This window comes from Neodiprion lecontei, chromosome 6, assembly GCF_021901455.1.
Source record: "Neodiprion lecontei isolate iyNeoLeco1 chromosome 6, iyNeoLeco1.1, whole genome shotgun sequence".
Classification (NCBI taxonomy): Eukaryota; Metazoa; Arthropoda; class Insecta; order Hymenoptera; family Diprionidae; genus Neodiprion; species Neodiprion lecontei.
In genome coordinates this window covers 6,996,215-7,015,808 of record NC_060265.1, presented here as the reverse complement: position 1 = coordinate 7,015,808, position 19,594 = coordinate 6,996,215, and the positions used below count along the sequence as shown (strand labels likewise).

General features: G+C 46.6%; 1 protein-coding gene across 3 annotated transcripts in view; it reads left to right on the top strand.

Moving 5' to 3' along the window:
* The window catches only part of LOC107222776 (transcription factor Sox-5), a 137,924-nt gene that overhangs the window by 69,533 nt on the left and 48,797 nt on the right, over nt 1-19,594 (top strand). For 2 of the 3 annotated variants that reach the window (XM_015662281.2, XM_046742782.1), the window contains exon 1: nt 13,660-14,620. The exons of the other annotated variant lie outside the window; for it this stretch is intronic. In XM_015662281.2, the coding sequence (XP_015517767.2) occupies nt 14,604-14,620 (17 nt within the window). In that variant the 5' untranslated portion in view covers nt 13,660-14,603. Of the gene's footprint in view, nt 1-13,659; nt 14,621-19,594 lie in introns of those variants that run through there. 3 annotated transcript variants of the gene reach the window in all.

The window sequence follows — 19,594 nt, the reverse complement described above, 5'->3', positions numbered from 1 at the left end:
TATAAATAATGCATCGAGAGAAGATTTTAATCTTTTAACGCAGGTACGCCGTTTACGCAAGAAGGTTGGCCGGTCGACGTCCCACGTTTAACTTGCCGCATAGCTGATCTGTTATAATACAGTAGTTAAAATGCATGCGAGTACGGGGGCATCGGGCGAATAGACGACACCTACATTTATTCGAGATCGTTGCACACCTTGCCCGTGTTTCTCTTCACCTGGTCAGTAACCGCGGGCTGCTGCCCACACGTAGAGCCAGTGGAAATGACCAGCGGTGACACGCTTCGGCGACGCTGCTACCGGCGTAATTAGACAGACGTTATCGGTTCATAATTCAATCGGCTGCCACCATAAATTGTATCGAAAACCGGCTCGGCTTGCTGCTGCTGTTGCTGCTGTGCTGTTGTCGCAGTAACCGGCGGTAGTATAATCTAGAAATGTTACTTCGGATGCAACCCGATATCTACTCGCCTCGAGCCGAGGGCAAAGCCAGAAGAACCCGATGAGTCCAGGATCCATGAATACAGCGTGCATGCTGTGCGGAGTACGCTGGGCCGTGAAAACAGAGAAAATAGAAGGACGCCTCGTCGTTCGGCAGTAAATCGTTTTGCAGCGCTACACCTACCTTCGTTTATATATTCACGGTAAGTGACAAAGATGAGGATAAAAAAAAAAAAAAATAAACAAATAAATAAGAATAAAAAATAGAGAAACAGCAAAAAATTCATTTAACGAGACGAGACTCTGGCAATTTCGCGTTCAATGCTTGCGTGTGTGCGATCCGCGAAACAGAGTTTACGAGTCTCCCTGCAGCGCAGTGATAATTTAGCACAAGATCGTATTTACGCACTTATTTCGACAACCTTTCGAAGAATCTCCGGCGTCAATGCGGGCAACATGGCCGCGGTTATCGATGACTTCCGTGTCGACAACAATTAACGCCGGAGTTAGTTGTTCTTTATTTAAACGCGGAGAGTGAAATCCGAAAAACACCTTCGCCCCGGTTCGAATATATATTTTAAGCATCTGCTCGCCGGCTGCTCGCTCATCTGTGGCCCTCTTGGCTGGGCAGAGTTCCTTTTTTCTCGAACGGCTCGTACGGTCCGCACTTTTGGGTATACTGGACGCTTCGCGTAAGCTCTTTACGGTTTTCTTGACCGGTGAAAAAGGAAAAGGAGAAGGAAAAAAGAATAAAGAAACTGTTAAAGCGGCCCAACGCCGGAGAGTTTATAGAAAAACTAGTCAAGCTCGTAGACGTCGTCGCCGCTGCAAGCTCGTGCAAGCTCCGCTTCTTGTTGTACGTAAACCTACGCGACTTTCGAACGATGCTCGAGGGATGACTGACAGATAGACCTGCCGACTACCGGCTGACACAAAACACACGCGTGACAAATCGTCACACCAGAAGTCGGCATCTCTCTTCTACTCGAAATTACCACAACGAAACCAGCTGAAATAGATCGTATCATATACCTACCGAAACGAGACAATATTCCTTGTACTATTTCAACTTATACCGATCGGTCTTTAGTCATTTTCGTTTTCTGGATACGAACGGCAGATTTCGAAATCAGATCCGGACCGCTTTACTAACCATGGATGAGAACTTATTTAAACATGTCAGAAAAGACATATTGAATCTTGTAGTCAAAGCTGATAATTTTTTATCACAAGTCAGCTGCGTATCTTCGCGGTCAGACGAAGAAAGTCGTCGGAATAAACGCGAGACGTTATCCCCAACAGTTTATTATACTTACGCTGTTAATCAACCAAAAACCGGTTATCGTGGCGAGTCTGCAGTCACAGACCTGCAGGTTGTTAAACGAAGATGAATATTTTCCGAGCGTTGCCACGCTTCCGGGCGAGTTGGAAACGTGCGAAATTAGTTCTCTCCTCTCGCTTACCCAATGAGCTACTGCGACAGTGAAGAATATGGGAATAAATGAAAAGATTCGGAGCGAAAGATCGAAAAGTTGATTCGGTCAATTGGATACGATTCGAGGAACGAGCCATGGCGTAAATAATTGAATTCCGCAAAAATTTCGCGCTCGGCTTTCAACTCCTGGTTCTAGGTCTCCCCATCGAACGAGTCGGATATCCCAGATCAATCTCGGCCGCGTCTTAGGTTGACTCGCACTCCTCGCGCCTTCGGCATAGTGCGGAAAATATTCTACACCTCGGTGCGCGACGTTGAAGGCGATGAACGATCTCCCTCCGAATGGGAAGGTGGACGGTGTTTTCGCGATCGAGGTTCGAGCGACGGCGGGACGTTTTGCATGATAATGTGTACCAGGAAGATCTTTGACGAGAGTTAAGGATATCCAGGGTGGCGACGTGAGAAGAAGTCTAGGAGGATGAGGAGGAGGAGGAGGAGAAGAGACGGCGTGAATCTTATCGAAAGTCGAGGTGAGCGTTCCAGATAACCGGGGGAAAATCTATAATCTCGACTCCTGGATCGTTCGGGGCGCGTTTTTGCTTCGCTTTTGGTTCTTTGCTTCGCCCGCGTCTCTTTCATCGCCTTCTAGCTCTTGGCCACGGTGCCCTTCGAGCCAAGGGTGCGGGGGTGTCGGGGTGTGTGTGCGAGCCGGGCGAGCTGGGCGAACCTGCGGGAGGCGTTTAAGAAAAGCCAACCCCGCCGCTCCTTCTCCTTTCTTTCCGGGCTTTCTTCCCATTCAGTTTCGGATTATATAGCTCCAGTGGCGCGGCTCGACGAGACCAAGAGACGAAGAGGTCTTGGGGGCGGAGGGGTGGATGGGTGACCACCCCACCCGCTGAGGGTGGACGGAGCCGACGCCGGGGGGATGAGAAACGTGTTTGTCAATAGCCTGTTAATGCTCCAGCCCATTAATCATTGCGACAGCCCGTTCCTGTCACCGCAACCTCAACCCCCTTCCGCGGCGCTGCCAACGAAAGCAGCCCTCTCTTCTCTTCTCCTCTCCTCTCCTCTCCTCTCTTCTCCTTCTCTCTTCTCCCTCACGGCCACATTCTTTTTCCGCTTAGAAATCAAGTAGCTGCAGAGCTTGTTCGGGGGTTGCAGGTTTCCCGATCATTTTGGTTCCCCCAGCCGGCTCGGTTATAGCCTGGTTCTTTTATTTTTTTTTTTGTTCCGAGTTATTAAGGTGTAAACGTGTCCGTACGAGGACGAGTCGCATCGTAAACGTATGGGTTTGCAGCGAATCGTTGCCTCCGAATCGAAATAGGAAGAAGAAGAGAAAGATAAAACTGAATTTTATCAAACGAGGATATATTAATTTATATCCGCCCCCGGGAAATGGAGCTCGCGAAATCGCGATTATGTAGACCTGTGTGCCTACACTTTACATGCATATCGACGGATCTCAATAACGTGAAGGTTGTACATACATACACGCGTAATTTATGACGGCTGCACGCGAATGCGGGAACCTGAAGTAATGCAGATTCCGATTTCCAAACTATTTCCCTCTTGATCGGTACGTGCATACGTATATCTTTCCTATACCTACGCACTTCAGGATTTTTTCAAGGATCAATTTCGCATTATAAATTACGTAGGCGTACGTCTACCGCGTACGATAATTTTTTATACGCATAATACCGCGGGATTTTTTATTTACCTTATACCGTACCGTGTTTCATATATTTTCCGGCACGCGGACCAATCGTAAATTGCGGAATTATGAATTAATTCTGTAATCCTACGAGCTTCGCATTATGCAGACCTCCGCGTTTTTTGTAAAAAAAAAAAACAAATTGGCTTTCACTTCATCTCATATTCGCGTTTCCTCTGTATTCGATTCGATCGGCGGGCTAATTTACCACACTTGTAGACGTGCACGCAGATAGACTCGCGCACGGTGAGAAATATGTAGATCTGATCGTTGGACGAACACTGCGAAAAGAAACTTCTAGCAGAGAACGAAGCTCGAGGAAAAAAAAAAAAGTCGCTGAAAGCTTCCGGTGCGTATCTACATCTATATACGCAACACGCCGCAGTTTCAAACGTGTGATGCTGGCTAAATTAGACTGAATAGGCGAAGTTCAGGGTTTGAACGACCTTCCGCCGGTCTCTTTTAGACGCGTCGAATTCACGGCACCGGCACCTTAATTAGAATGAAAAGCAAATCGTGGGCTCGCGACTGCAGGGTAAATGAATCCTATCACAGCACAGAACAATTTCCCCGAATCGCACAATTATTGTGAGGCAGAAATTTTTACGTGTATCTATGACATACTGGAAACATATTTTTCCCGTATAAATCACAGGATATCCGTGAAGATTTTATACGCATCCGTGCCTGTAATTGCCACCGACAATTCGATTCTGTAATAAGAAAAAAAAAAATAAAATAAATAAATAAAACGATATCTGTGCTAATATATTATACAAGTATATTCGTACGATATAAGTTTGTATATATAGTTTATTCCGGTCGTGGAATCAGGTATTATAACGACGTTCGGCGTATAAAAATAAGAAAAAGAAAGTTTCCCGAGCACCCGTCAAAATCTTGCTGCACATTGGGAATCGAGAGGATGCACAGCGAGCCAACTTTCTCTCCCTCGTCGTCTTTCTTCATCTCCATTTTCGCCGGAATAGCAAAGCGCGGTTATATAGAGTTGCGGACGCGCGCGCTTATATTCCGAAACACAAATGAACGACGAGGCTGCAGAGCGTCCGCGAAGAAGAGGAGAGGGGGGAGAGGAGAGAGGAGAGATGAGAGAGCGGGTCCACATCATGCATACGGGATGACGAGGCGAGAGGAGCGCAGGAAGGTGCGGCGGGTATCTGGTGAGGCCGCACCGTCTTAACCGCACTATCCTGACCTATTTTTAGTCGGAAAAAGCTCCGTGTCGTTCCCGCGGCCTTTGGCCGGCCTGCTGCACCGGCACTGCACTCGCTGCAGGCTGCAAGCTGCATCGATACCCGTGACGAAGGAAGAAGAGAAGGAGGAGGAGCATTATTATCGTAACCGTATACGGAGGGACAGAGCCGCCGTTTATTATCTCCCTGTTTGTTGTGCTTCCGCACACGATTAACTCGTCTAACTCTCCGTCACACGCGATTGACTGACTTCCTGATACGTATCCCATATGCGCCCATCGCCGCCGTAATAAGGCAAAAATAATATTGATTTTGAAAATGGTACCGCAGCTGGTTCGTCCGTTATTAATTCTCTTGACGAGTATATTATTATACGAGAATCGTCGTAATGTTACAGCGTATGATGATACATGTAACAATTTCAAAATATTCGAATCATCGTGACGTGAAATCGACTTTTTTTTCCTCTATCTCTCGTGCCACTTTGTTGAGAGACTGTATCTTAGGTGTAAGACTAGTGCTGGCGACTGACTCCGCGCATCAATATCCCACGTTGTTTAAAAACGGTGACAATAATCACATCGTGCGAGTATATGTATGTATGTACAATCGTCGCTGCAGTCTCGTGCATCGTCGTTTGTATATTTTCCGTAGATAGCGGCTTGTCTCCGTGACCCCTCATCGCTGCTGCAACACTAGTAGCACTGTAATATAACAAGCTTGTATTATATTATATACACGGTGCTGCAGTGTCTCGATCAAACGGAGATACACACGAGCTGACTTCGCGGTGCCTCGGTTTGTTATTCCTCTCGTTTTATTTGTGTATAAATTCTTCCGCCTTTGACGTATATTATACGTTTTCTTTCCTTATTTATCGCTTTCTTTATTTCTCTCTTTCATTCTTCCTTCCTTCCTTCCTTTCTTCCCGCCTCGTCGCGCCTGCGAGACGTTAAGCGGAATACGTATGGAGGGCTATATAAGTAGGTACGTATGTGCGAAGCTCCGACTCGAGAGAAGATAATTATAAGCACGGTGGTGCGAGCTTGCGAACCCGGAGCTTTTGCACCCACGCTGCATGGCTGTTGCACCCTTCAATTTTCCTTGTCGTGTAATAACGTATTTCGCACTTTTGCGATGCCGCAGATTTCGTAAACCAGATACGTCTTGTGCTCACACGCATACGTACTTACGTGCAAATGTTACCGGATTATTACAGAGTAGCCATTATTCCCCAGCGTCATGCAATTGGCTCGCTGCTGCCACGCCGACGAGGAGAGCCGTTTCATTCATAAGACGACGATAAACGCGCGCGAGAATTAGAGCTATATTGCTCTGCTCCCATATCGCGCGATCTTCGCGCTCTCTCGCTCGTGTCACGCGTATCCATATCTATCTACGTATCCGTCCATCTATCTATCTTTTTCATTTATCTATCTTTGCACAATTAATCGTTGTAGAACGAATCGTCCGCAGGTGATTGGTTGTACGATTCCTGAAGCGATACGGACGACGTGACAATTGTACGTGAGTAATCGATGAAACACCGCGCGTATAATTATTGCAACAGGGATAGCTACAACAAAAGCTCGTGCAGTTACAGAGCATCGCGGCGCACCGTGGAGCAGAGGTTGACGGAACCGCACACCTATTTATAATTCCAAAGTGAGGCCTGCAAGAGCGCTAAGATGAATTTGGATGGCGGAGGAGGGTGAGGCGGAGGCGGAGGAAGGGAAAGAATGAGTTTTTAGCCGGCGACCCGCGGACCGCGAGGACGGCAATATTAATAATGGAAGCAACGCGCGCAGCGGCGGCCGAGGAATCCTGAGCTTATAACTTCGAGTAGATTCTCCGTCGTCGCAGCGGTGCAGAAGCTGCGAGGTGTTGGACACGTAGGTGTCGGTGAGGGGAAAGAGAGAGATAGAGAGATAGTCCTCCTTCCCTTCCCTTCCCTTCCCGTTCCTTCCCTTTCCCTTCCCACCGCGATGGTCTAAATTCAGCGACGCGATGCATCTCTCCGCCAGGTTCTCGGGTATACGTCTCGCACAAGCTGTCCGCTTAGCTTCGGTAATCGGAACGGGGACTCATTCATGAAAAGCGAAGCTGAGGACGAGAGGGCGACGCACCGCGTTGGGAAGAGGAAAGAGTAAATAGGAAAGAGGGTTAAGGGGGTAATGGCGGTAATGGGGGCAAGGGGGGGGCTCGGCCGCCGGAAGCGCCGCGAGCCAATGTTCATTCACAACCGTCGCGTCGTCTTCGCTGCAGTCGTGATGCTCCTCGTCGTCGACGTCGCGGCGGACATAACACGGCGTCCGTGACCAGCGGGAGCAAAACGTCCCGAATGCTTCTGCTTCTGATGCTGCGGGACCGAAACGCCGTGCGGCATAAATCTCTCGCCTCCGCCGCCTCCACGTGCTGCGGCGGGACGTGCACTGGCATCGAGAGGGAAACCGACATCATTGCTGAGATCCGAGCCGAATGCAGAAACGACTTGTAACACCGACACTCATTGTTCTTGTCTGCGGATCGCCGTACGCCAACCCAGAATAGAATAATAATTTCACATACGCATACTGCGCTTCTTATATATATATATATACATACTCGTATACACGTACTATATATTAAGGTGGTCCTTGTTTATGTTGTTGACGAATTTTTTTACGCCCAAGCCCCAAAATCAGCTTCAAATAATTTATAAACAATCGACTAATTTTTTTAGATTCTTACCTCGACTCTTGGATAGTCCGCTTTGTGGTCGGAGTTTCTTGTTGCAATAACATGGGAAAAACTTTTTTTCTCAATGTATATTTTATTGTAAAAGTAACAATGATTCGAACAATCTGTAACTGCGAGGTTTTAGTAGGAGTTAGTGGTACTATATGAAAAAAAATTCTCATCATCGTACCAGCCAATCTAGACGATTGCATGACATAGAAATCTGAATTGTTCATTTAGAATAAGTGCAAATCGTCTGTATTGGCTGGTACGATGATGAGAATTTTTCTTCAGACAGTAACACTAAGGCCCACTAAAACAGATTTTTTGGAACATTATTACTTTTACAATAAAATATATACTGAGCAAAAAAAACTTTTTCCTGCGTTATTTTCATAAGAAACTTCGATCACAATGCGGACTGTTTTGAGAGTTGTGGTAAAAATCTGTAAAAATTAGGCACTTGTTTTTGAATTGTTCGAAAGTTGCTTCTAGGGGGTGGAGTGAAAAAAATTCGTCAAGACCTTAAACAAGGTCCACTCTAATTTATACTGTACGTACAGTATAGACGAAAGTTCCAACGCGACCTGAAACGCAGCTCATCGTGTTGAGCCTGCAAGCTATAACGTACTCTTATACTCCTATAACGTGACCACGGACAACTTCTTGTATATTACGCTGCACTTCTGTACGTACGTTTACCTATCGGGGCACCGATCACGTATTATTACCGCGAGGCTGAAATTTCACCGTTCGGATCCATTACCCTGCTGCACACACTCACGCGGCTTTCGTGTAAGTCTGTAACGTACGAACGGCACTGCACCTCTTCAATACGGGTTCGAAACCCAATCGCTTCGACTAGTTTGCCACTCATTATATCGTCAGCCGATACCACCGCAAGTGTATAGGTATCATACCAGTACGTACAGTGTTGATTTCTATTATCCCGGACACTTCGACATGGTGCAGCGTACTTGCACCGTACGTCTCTCTCCCTCTCTCTCAATCTCTGTCTCTGGAAGAACAGTTGTAACCAGTGTTCACGTGCAGCCGCCAATTGCATCGTGGTTTACGAAAGGATTCGAATCGACCGATTTCGATATCGCGAGCGGTAGTCGTAGTCGAAAATTCATCACATTTTAATTACCGCAATGAAATACCCAACTCCTGTATGTAATATGCGTAAATTAACGACTATCTTAAAATGTCAAACTTGGTAAAACTTTTGGGCGCAGCCAGTTTTTAAAAAGTGATAATCTGGTCCTCTTATATAATTTTTCTGAAACTACATACTATACTGTGAAGAAATTCACTTGATTTTTATGCTTATCCGGCTATAACGTATCTGCAACCTAGTTAACATGGAGAGAGTAAAGCTATAATAAGTGATGTCAAGGTCGAGCAAAAGTTTTCGAGGGTATTCCAGCGGTTCGCTGAGGGCGCAGGAATAACGCAGGTTCGCCATGAAAACGTGCGGTCCGCTATTAAAAAATGCATGTTTCCGGGCCAGAGAATAAAGTATTTTCACACCTGTGCATCTGTAGGCTGAATCAAGCTGTGAGGTTTTTATTTTAACAATTTTCGAGATCGAGGTGCGCATTCCGAAAAACTTATCCTAATTAGGTATAGTACTATATAGAAGGGTGCAAGAGGAGTAGATGAGAAGATAAAGAAAAAGGAAAAGACAAGGAAGACTGGCTAGCGATTACACTAGATAGGTATGTAAGAGTTTCGCTGTGCGAAGAGATAGACGATCGCGGATCGGGATGTTACGAGTGTGCGAAAAAAGTCCGAAGAGGGTACAAAACAAGGAGGACGACGGTGAACAAAGTTCGTCAAACAAACCGTATTCGAGCGGCCCATTGACGGAGTTCGTGTAGTTAGGCAGAGAACGTTTCTCCTCGGTCTGCATATTCATTTGTAAGAAGAATTCTCGAGAGTAGATAAAAAACGGTGAGTTGAAAAAGAGGAAGAAAAACAAAGAGAGAAGATGCGACGGGGGGGTTAAAACAAGGAGTAAATTTCCTCTCCCTCGCTAGGCTGCCGGGGAGATTGACAGACCAGCAGAAGTCCCGGTTCTCGGAACAAAGTCAAACACGTGCTACGGCAGAGGCGTCATTTGTTTGGGGCGGTATGCGAGCTGCTGGCTAACTCCGAGGAAGAAGCTCATGATGATGATGATGATGATGATGATGATGAGGAAGCCGAGGAAGAAGAATGAGAAGAAGAGGAGGAGGAGGAGGATGAACCAACCCGAGGCTGCGCGCTTCGCCATTGACTATTGTGGAGCTTGTAAATAGAAAGCTCGTGGCGAGAGGCGAGAGGCGGGAGGCGGTAGAGAGGCGGATGAAGTGTATCTATTTCTACAACCAGGGGCCATCTCATTGTCTGAGAAGACGGATGGATACCCGCCGCCCGGATCTCAGACCTTCCAGCGTATCGCCATGCAGTAGACAAGCTGTTTGTCTAGCTAAGCCATGTAATTCGGGGTGCGGATTTATAACGCCTCGGGAAAACACTCGTCATTCGATCCCGAAACCCGGCCTACGTTACGTGTTCCTCCCGCACCTTCCGCGGCGATCTTTTTCCACTGCAGCACGGCCCGACCCAACAATGCCGCCACTACTATCAACCTGTTTATTTTGCGTCTATTCTATGAATATATAGTGGGATATATATATATCACTCGCCTTTATACAACGAACCTCAGATCCTTCTGTAACCCGCAGTCTCTCGCACAAGGTGCAGCTTTCAACCTCAGCTTTTTCGAATACCTATCTTAACTAGCGAATATCCCGTCGCAGTAGTGAAACCCTTCTTCGGTCAGCCCTCGCGCGAATCTACCGTACTAATCCCGTTTTTCTTTTTTTTGTTTTTTTTTCTGCGAGCTTGATATAAACGCTTAACTGCAAGACAAAAATAATAAATATAAGTAAATTATTTAATATTTTTTAATACCCGTTTCGATTTGTCGACCATCAATTTTTTTTTTTAGACCTGGACAATCTCGTATGATTATTCGCATGATGTACGAGTATAATTGTTTGCTGCTGTGGAGCTGTAAAATTCTATCTGTATAATGGATGAAGATATTTGATTCTCTCGTTACAGTTTCCGTTGTTTCGTTTATAATATCCGTATTGTACTTTGCTAGTCGGGAACGTTCAGATAGGTATCTTGTTGATCCGTTGACCGATATACTTATTTCCCGGTAATATATCTGTTTAGATACCAGACGTACTTTATACCTAAATCTGAAAGCAAACATTGGTACAGCTACATAACGTACCGAGGAAGATAAGGCATTGACTGTAGGAAAGAAATACCGGACAAGATTCAGAAGAGCATGATTTTACTCCCACGCGAATATACGTGGAAAGAAACGACTGTTTCACTTAATACTTTTGGGACTAGTGCGATTATTTTTTTAAATTTTGCTCACGTTACCGTATTTTTTTGTAGCATACAATTTTTCTTCGTCGTTAATTGTAACGTCGATCCAGTAAATCGGAGCATTTTTCCAGTAACTTTAACAGAAAGCTATAGTAATTTGAACTAAAAGAAAACTATGCAAGTTTTTCATTTTTCCGAAAAGGTAGTAAATTCGATGGTCATTATTTCCCCGTATTCTGCAACGAACAAATAATGTGCAGAAACTAAAAACAGAAAGTGAAAACCAGAGGCATGCGGATAATTCTCGACCGAAGGTCGTAAAATTATTATACTGCATATTGTAACATTATATCGCGAATCCTGTTTCAGAACCGAGCAAAGGAAAAGGAAGCTGGTTATATATGTCGACAACAGTTCAATATTTCGCAAGCTTACGTTAAATCGCCTAATTGCCTCGAGCTTTCGCCTTCACAGAGAGCAAGTACTACAGTTATAATATATATATTATGTATATACGTATATATGTACGTACATATGTGTATATGTATAAAGTATACACAGCGACTGCATATTGTCTCGCCGCCTCACGCAGCTCAATGAGTTCTCTTCTTCACGAGCATTTCAATAAAGTCAACGATTTTATCTGACAGTTTAGCTTCGCGGGTTGAAACCGCGGCACGTATGCTTTGAAGTTCTCGGTCAGCTCGCATCATCTCAGCTCAACTAACCCGCGGCGATAACACGGCTCACCTGCAAAAATTATTAACTCGAGAGCCATGTAATATGTTCCTCCCGGGACGATCGGGCAGCACCTGCCTATATTACAAGAAGATCGACAACGAATTCGATAAATAATCTTCTAAGCGCGATTCTGAAATTAATTAGTCGTGGGCTAATTAACGAATGGTAAGAATGTTTAGCGTTGTCAAAGATCTTAAATAAATTTACGCGTTTTTCTCTCATCAGTTTATCTGTATGTATGTATAACAGCCTGCAGTGAACTAACTGGACCCATGCCGGATCATCGTCATATAATAAACTACACGCATTTACACCTACACATTGCATGTTGCATGAATAATTTTGTACTCGTATATACGCAGGTTTATCATATCTGTTTTACTACAGTGTTACGTTATCTTTGTTATCACGATTATGTGATATAGTAATAATATATAACCGCAACGATAATCATTATTATTATTTCAATTCCGCAGTCGCTGCTCGTCCGCACATATTCATATACATATATGTATATAATCTGCATTATACGCACGGGATAAAACAACATCCGCACACGCGAACACACGTCGTGAGTATAACACGGGGCAGGGGGGTAAGAAGGGCGCCGCTCGCGCGGTGTTTCAACGACAAAGAGACCATCCGCCGACGCCGCGAGTGGAGGCAGGGATGGTTAAGGGGCGAGGGGGCGTAGGAGGAGGAGTGGTGGAACGGTTTGCGGAGGACATGAAAGGGATGCGCACCGGCGCCATTCTTGTCTGAGCCCCGCGTCCTCCCCCGCGAAAGCAAGGACTCTACGGGGGAGGAGGGTGCTCGCCCCGGCGAACGAGCATCACCATCCACATCCCCCTTTCCATCTAACCCGCGAGGAAAGCCAGGCGAACCGAACCGCGTTCACGGGGCTACCGTTGCTGATGTGTTGGTATAGTTACAGGTATATTACGTGCATAAGAAGAAGCCGCGCAAGGTGAGAGAGAGAGAGAGAGAGAGAGAGAGAGAGCCACGGGGGGGGGGGAGAAGGGTTGACGGGTATAACATAGGTAGGTGGCTAGGTAGGTATGCGGGATATCGAAGGAGCGAGAGCCGCGAGTCGGCGAGGCTATAACCGGGGGCGGAGGCGAGACCGGTAAGCGACCTCAACCCCTTTGTCGGCACATGCGCGCAAGTCTGGAGAACCGTCGCCGCCGACGTCGGCAAGGGTGGGCCGCGGCAACAATGAGCATTGTGATTTGCGCGCAGCTCCGATTGGCCGGACGCCCGACCCGCGCCGAACCGGCTCTCTTTCTCTCTCTCACTCTCTCTCTCTCCCTCCCTCCCTCCCTCCCTCCTATCCTTCCCTCTATCTCTCTCTTTCTCTCTGGCGCCGCGGCGCCTGCAGGGGGATGATTCCCTCCCCTCGCCCCCGTCGCCCGTGACAATGAACCGTGCCGCCCCCGACCGGACCGGGACCGACGTAATAGAAAAAGACAGCCTGCACAGCACCTGCACACTCGTTTGGATGGGTAATCAGCCACCGAAACGGAACGAAACGAAACGAAACTAAACGAAAGGGAGCCCGGCATCGTTCGCCTGCAGCTCGCACACCCGACCGCAACTCGGTGCAAGACGCTACTATCGGCGTCGCGACGCGGGGCACGATTCTATCTGCTGTTTCATACACGCGTTACGTAGGTGTGCCGCGGTATCGCGTATGCGGCGAAAAAAGCGGCGATGCTCGTGTGCGTTCTCGTACGTACGACGCGTATATACGCGTCTCTGCTCGATCCCAGAGCGAACCGGAGAAAGAGGGAGACCCGGAGAGATCCGAGGGGGAGGGAGGCAGAGAACAGAGCGAGAGTGCGGCGTGGGTGTCGGTGATCGGGGGCGGGGCTTCGCGGGCAAAAGGGGTGTGGTCCTAGCGACGGCAAGCGGAGGGCCTCGGGTGGGGCGCCGCGGCGCGCAGCGTCGCGGAGAACCGAGGGTTTGACGGTGGCCGCCGCCGCCAAGCTTCTCGCGGCTTCAGTCAGTCAGCCGACGCTCTGACGTCGCGATTGTTCCCATTGTAGCGTCGCAGGCAGACGGCGACGACGTCCTTCGTTACGCATATCGGTTTCGCCGTCCTCCCCCCTCCCCCCACCCACCCACTCACCCCTCCGTCAAACCCCCTCCCCCCGCCCCCTCCCTCCCGGCGCCCCTCGACGCCAACCGGATACACTGCACCCTGCAGACTCGGTAGTGACTTCCGCCGCGGCAACTGGTTCGGAGGACCCCTGGAACCGCCGCGTGTCGCGTGGTAACGAGAGAAAATAATTAAAAAAAAAAAAAAAAAAAAAAAACAAAACAAAACGAAACAAGAATAAAGCAAAGAAAAAAAAACCAACATTCCCAGTTGATCGTACGATACAGTGTTATACCCATATTGATACATCAACACGCGATCACGTCACTAAGGGGATTCCCCTCCCCGAACGGGGGGCGGGTCGTTAATCTATAAGTGTGATAAATATCGCGATAATTACATTGTACAGGAGGTAAATAAACCCGTGATTAAGTGTGTTAAAACACCCCGGTTACAGTTACCTTGTATGGATTTTTAAATAAGGGGGGTGAAGGGGAAAATACCGGATCGTATACGGATCGAGAGATTTTTAAGCATGTATCGATAATCGTGCGGGCAGCGTAAATTCCAAGTTTACCATTGTACGTACGGAGAAAGAGAAACGGAGGGAGTGAGGAAGAGAGAGGTTGACACGCGACCCAGTGAACCGTACCTACGCACCTGTATTATCAGGCAGATACACGCAGGTGTTTTACGTTATCGCCGACCAGTGAAAGAAATTAATATACAGAAACAGTGAGACCTGCAGTGTGCGGTGCAGGTGAGAGAGTGCCCGCGGCTTTACTACCCTGATCCTCCTCCTCGAGCGGTCCTGCGCCAACCCCAAAAAGCGGCGTGCAGCATGATATGAACACGATCGGCAGGTAAGTGCACTTTCACCCTTCGGGAGGGAGGGAGTCCCTCCATCACCCCATTTCGCAACCTCGGGACGAACGTGTTTCGCGATAAAAGTTTCACATTCTCACCGGTCGCCCCGTCAGCCGGGCCAGAGAAATTTGCGAGATTATAGAACGCGGCTATTGTGTGCCGATTTATTTGGCAGCAGACCGGAAAAGTGACGCAAGTCTGGAAACGGGATCCTCTTCGGTGACGCGATTCGAGAGTGTAGGTATATTAAAATTCGGTACGACACCTATATCCGCCGATGATCGGGTTCGGGTGCCAATTTTTGCGGTTTTTAATATGCCGCTGGCGCCAGACGCGGAGACAATCGGCTGTTAATTTTGCTCTACAACGCGTGTAAGCAGCGATCGTGCGTCGTGACGAACGGACCAATTTCCTCCTCCGCGTCTTCCTCCTCTCTCTTTCTCATCTCTCCTTCTCTCCTTCTCTCTTTCTCTCTTTCTCTGGAGGCCATGTGCTCTGGGCATCGGAGATCGTGGAGGAGGTAGGGGAGGATGAGGAGGAAGAGGAAGAGGGAGGATGGGGGGGAGCGAAAATGGGGACCTCCGTGCCTCCTCGCCGCGGCGTTCTCTGTGACCCAGTGACCCCATGCCGAAGCCGCTAATCGTAAGCGCGCGATTCATCTCCGCGGTTAATTCACGACCGTCGAACTCGTCGACGCCTTGTAAAACTGCTGCTGGTGTTTCACCCTCGAGACAACTTCCGGATATCGGCGTCGATTTCCTCCCGTATCTCCTCCTCCTCCTCCTCCTCCTTATTCTCCTTCTCCAGAACTTTTTCTCCTTCAGCTTCTTTCGAGCCAGACAGCGGTAGCCTGGTTCTTCTTCTTCTTCTTCTTCTTCTTTCCCTCTTTCTTTCTTCGTTAGCTAGCTAACTCGCTCGCTCGCTCGTTGAAAGGGAAATGCTGTTGTTTTAAAATAGGCCCTGCAATCGTAAAAAAGAATAATGACTCCTGTGTAGACTTTTGTAACTCAACCGACGGGGTATTTACAGTTCGTGTTTCAAACAATCCAAACCGAGATCCCACGACGTTGGGGGAAAAACCGTATAAAACTTTAAACGACGAGTCACGTTTCTTCGGCTTGAACCTTCTTCCTATTCCTCTCCTCCTTCTCCTCCGCCCATATCCCCAGACATTATAAATTAAAAGAACGTCAATTCGACAGATCCGTCTCTTTACACACACGCACGATGTAGGTACACAAATAATGGGGTTGCATGCGTGTATGTGCCTGTATATACACGCACAAACCACCGTCGTTTTACTTCAAACAGCTTTTCACGCCAGCGCTGTCATGTCCCCCGCGATTCCCAATTATCGTCAATTTTCAGCCTGTCGTTTATATTCTTCTCAATACATTAACTCTGCACCTCGCTCATCGTCGCGAGGATAAATTTAAAATAAAAAAAAAGAGCAGCGAAAAAAAAAGAAAAGAAAAACAGACCAAATTAATATTCTCGAATGAGGATCAAATCTCTCGCTGTGTGATAATAATTGGGGCGAATAAAACCCCGTCGACGAACTGCACACATGACCGCGACGAGTACAAACGACGTCTCGTTTGACCACTCGACCGTAGGCCAGAAGAGCTTTTGCTGCCGCTGCTGCTGCAGCTGTTAATTCAATTATTCCTGAGCTTCGTGCCGGATTTGACATTGTGCGTATTATTACGGGCACATTGTCAGCTAATCCTCGACGAGATCGGATCTATGACATCCGAGCGAGCTGCTCATCTTCATTCTCGGACGACTTGAAGGCTCGCTCGGAGTGGCGGTGGGTTTTGAAAAAAGCCCGTCGACGTCGATCCTTCATTTTCCCAATGCGATTCCGAGAATTCCAGCATTTTTTTCTACGAACTCTTAATGTCTTACGATTAAATTATGGCTACCGATGACCCGCATTTCTATCTCTGTTCTATACGACGTTAGCGGCGCATCGTTTATACGTCGCGTAAATTTTTCGACAAATAATATAATTTCATAACCTCTGAGCGGTCCGGAAAATTCGATAAATGTGTAAAGAAGACTTTCCGGTATTTCAAACACGCGCAATTGCAACAAATCTATTTAACATGCAGGCCTCGTCCTGCAAATCACCGAATATAATATCTTGCTGCAGGTGCCAACGCGTGCGGCTGTTCCGGAAGCGGAGAGTTAAAAAAAAAGCACGACAAAAAAAATGATGATGAAAAGACGGAAAAAATGGAGAAAATAAAAATGAAACTAAACGCGGGCAGGCTTTTTGCAGATTTATTGTTACAGTGAATATTTTAAAAATAAAGAAGACTAATAGATAAGAAAACCGCTAAGGCTTTTTCTTATACAACTCTCTAGCTGCTGCAGCAGAGAGGGTTTTGTTTTTTGAAGAAATTCTATTACACAAACTTCGATCAATCCAGCTTGCACGCTGCTCTAGGCGTCGAGGAAAGAAACATCGGCAAACATAAGATTTTGTTTCGTTTCTTTTTAAAAAATTTTTTTCACCTTCACTCCCTCCAAATACGCATCAGACCCGATGAAGAGCCACTTTTCCACGCTGAAGAGTAAAAGATATATATTTATTATTGGTAGGTCTCGTCAGGAATCTAAAGTCGGGGGGTAAAAAAAAAAAAAAAAAAAAATGAAAGAAAAAGCGTGAAAAATGAGAGAAGAGAAAAAAAAGGGTCAGAGAGGATGGGGAGGGAAAAGAAATCATCTCGCGGGCAAGGCGGTTTGAAAATTGCGGTTTGTTTGTTTGTTTTATCATCAAGGGAACGGCGTGGAAACATTATTTCGACTTATATACTTTTCACTCGATTTATGTATCTATGCGCCGTGGTACGCATGTACGTATCTATACGGTCCGTGGTATATCCGAGCTAGGAGGATAGACAATTTTTCGCTCGACTTACCGAGAAGAGGTTAATAATAATCAAAGAAGAAGTCAACCGGTAAATATTATACGGTGTTCCGCGTATACGAAACGTCGCCCGCTTCTCCGTTCCTTCCATGCAGTATACGTACATACGTGTATACATGTAGGTATTATACACAAACTTTTCATAAAGTCTCGAAAATTCAACTCTGTGTCAGAGATGGTCTTCTTCATCTTCTTCTTCTTCTTCTTCTTTTTTATATCCTCAAACGCGAATCTCGGAATTGACTGCAAGGGCACAGTAAATATTAGAGTCACCAGCTCGCCTAATGTGTCCCGGTATTTTTAGCCTATTTTTAAGCTCATACCATCATCAAACGAAGTAGGCTTAAAACGGTGTCACACGCCTCTGCGACTCGTTCTCGCTTCTCTGATACCGCGGCTTTATTCTCTTCATATTCTTTTCTTCCTTTCAAACTACATCTTCCCCTCCTTCCTTCCACAACCAATATTTCCGTCCTCCTAATCCTTCCTCATCTTCTTCTTCTTCCCCGCTACTGCAGCGACCGTACGACAATAATTTGAAAAAAATAGTCAAGGTGATATTCAGGTTCGATCACTCGTCTACAATTACAGATTTAAATTTCTAAGAGTTATACTTTTATACCGTTGGAACAAACCGAAATCATCGTGTGTAACGAAAGAGTGATTAATACGAATGAGATTACAAGCGCGCGCGAACATTCGAAGCGTTTCGCATTTCCGCAGGATCCGTTCATTCGCATTCCCCTTCTCGAACCCCTCCGAAGGCCGTAATTCATCTTCCGTTACAACCTGCAAAGAGAACTAATCCTCCGGCTTATTTCCGATGATCGGCGAGTGATTATCCGGGGCTCTTCTCTTCTACCACCTATATTGACCGATTACTCGGTGATCCTTCACCCTCAGACACCCCCTTGTGTACGAGTCCTCGTCTGAGTGTTCCGCAGATGTCGGGGTGAGGACGCCGGTTGCAGAATACCCGAATTGAGCATGGGAATTGAAATTTAAAGATGCAGATGTGAGATAATTACCGACGACATTGGCGTTTGGGTTAGACATATTTAAACGGATGAAAATTGTACGCTCAAAGGGGATTGCAAAAATTACTAATTTTTTTTTTTTAGTCTTCAAATATATAATTGAGAGTACTTGAGACGAGAGCTCAAGATTTGTCGTGCGTGAAATTCGTTTGAATTCCTCCGATTTCTTAGAATGAAAAATTCTAAGAATACTGTTAGAAAAGAAGATACAAATAACAGCGAAAGCTTGCCTATGTGACACATAATTTTTCTAGACTGATGAATAATCGTGAGAATTGTTAAAATACGGATATCATTTTCAATGCAAAACGAACATAATTCATAGCAAATTCTTGCATATCGAGTGCAACTTGATTCTTTAACCACATTTCGATCTTCAAGTCTTTCTTCCTCGTATAATTGTACACAAATTTACGTCGCACGCGTGTTCTACACAACTTGTGTCAAACACGATCTACCAGTGAGTGCAGTTTCGATTGTTTCTACGAGCTCAAGAGTAATACAATTTTTTGTATCTTAGTCACGAGTACGATAAAAAAAAAAATCTCCAACTCTTCCCGTCAACTTGAGGGAAGATCCCAGAGTGTTCGGTGCAGTGGTTTTCCAAGATGCATCAGGCACGAAGCAGTCGTCTCCAGAGTATGACGAATGTGAGAAAGTTGGGCGATGTCAAGGGAGGCCTGCATAGCTGGCGCTCTGATTTCTTTGTTTCGTCGACGTTCCCCGGCCTAGTCGAGAGAGACGAAGGCGGTGGTTACAATACACGCAAGATATTACAACGCAGGCGGGTGTCTACGTACAAGTAACGAAAAGACCCGTCGACGACGTCGCGTTTCGTGTGTAGTTTCACCGAAAGCGTATAGCTATAAGGCAGATGTGGGTGACGCGGAGCGGAGAGAAGAGGAAAGAGAAGAGGTGAGGAGTGGAGAGGAGGAGAGGAGAGGAGAGGAGAGGAGAGGAGGGGGCCGGGAAACCTCTAACGCGTTCCAGATGCTGAG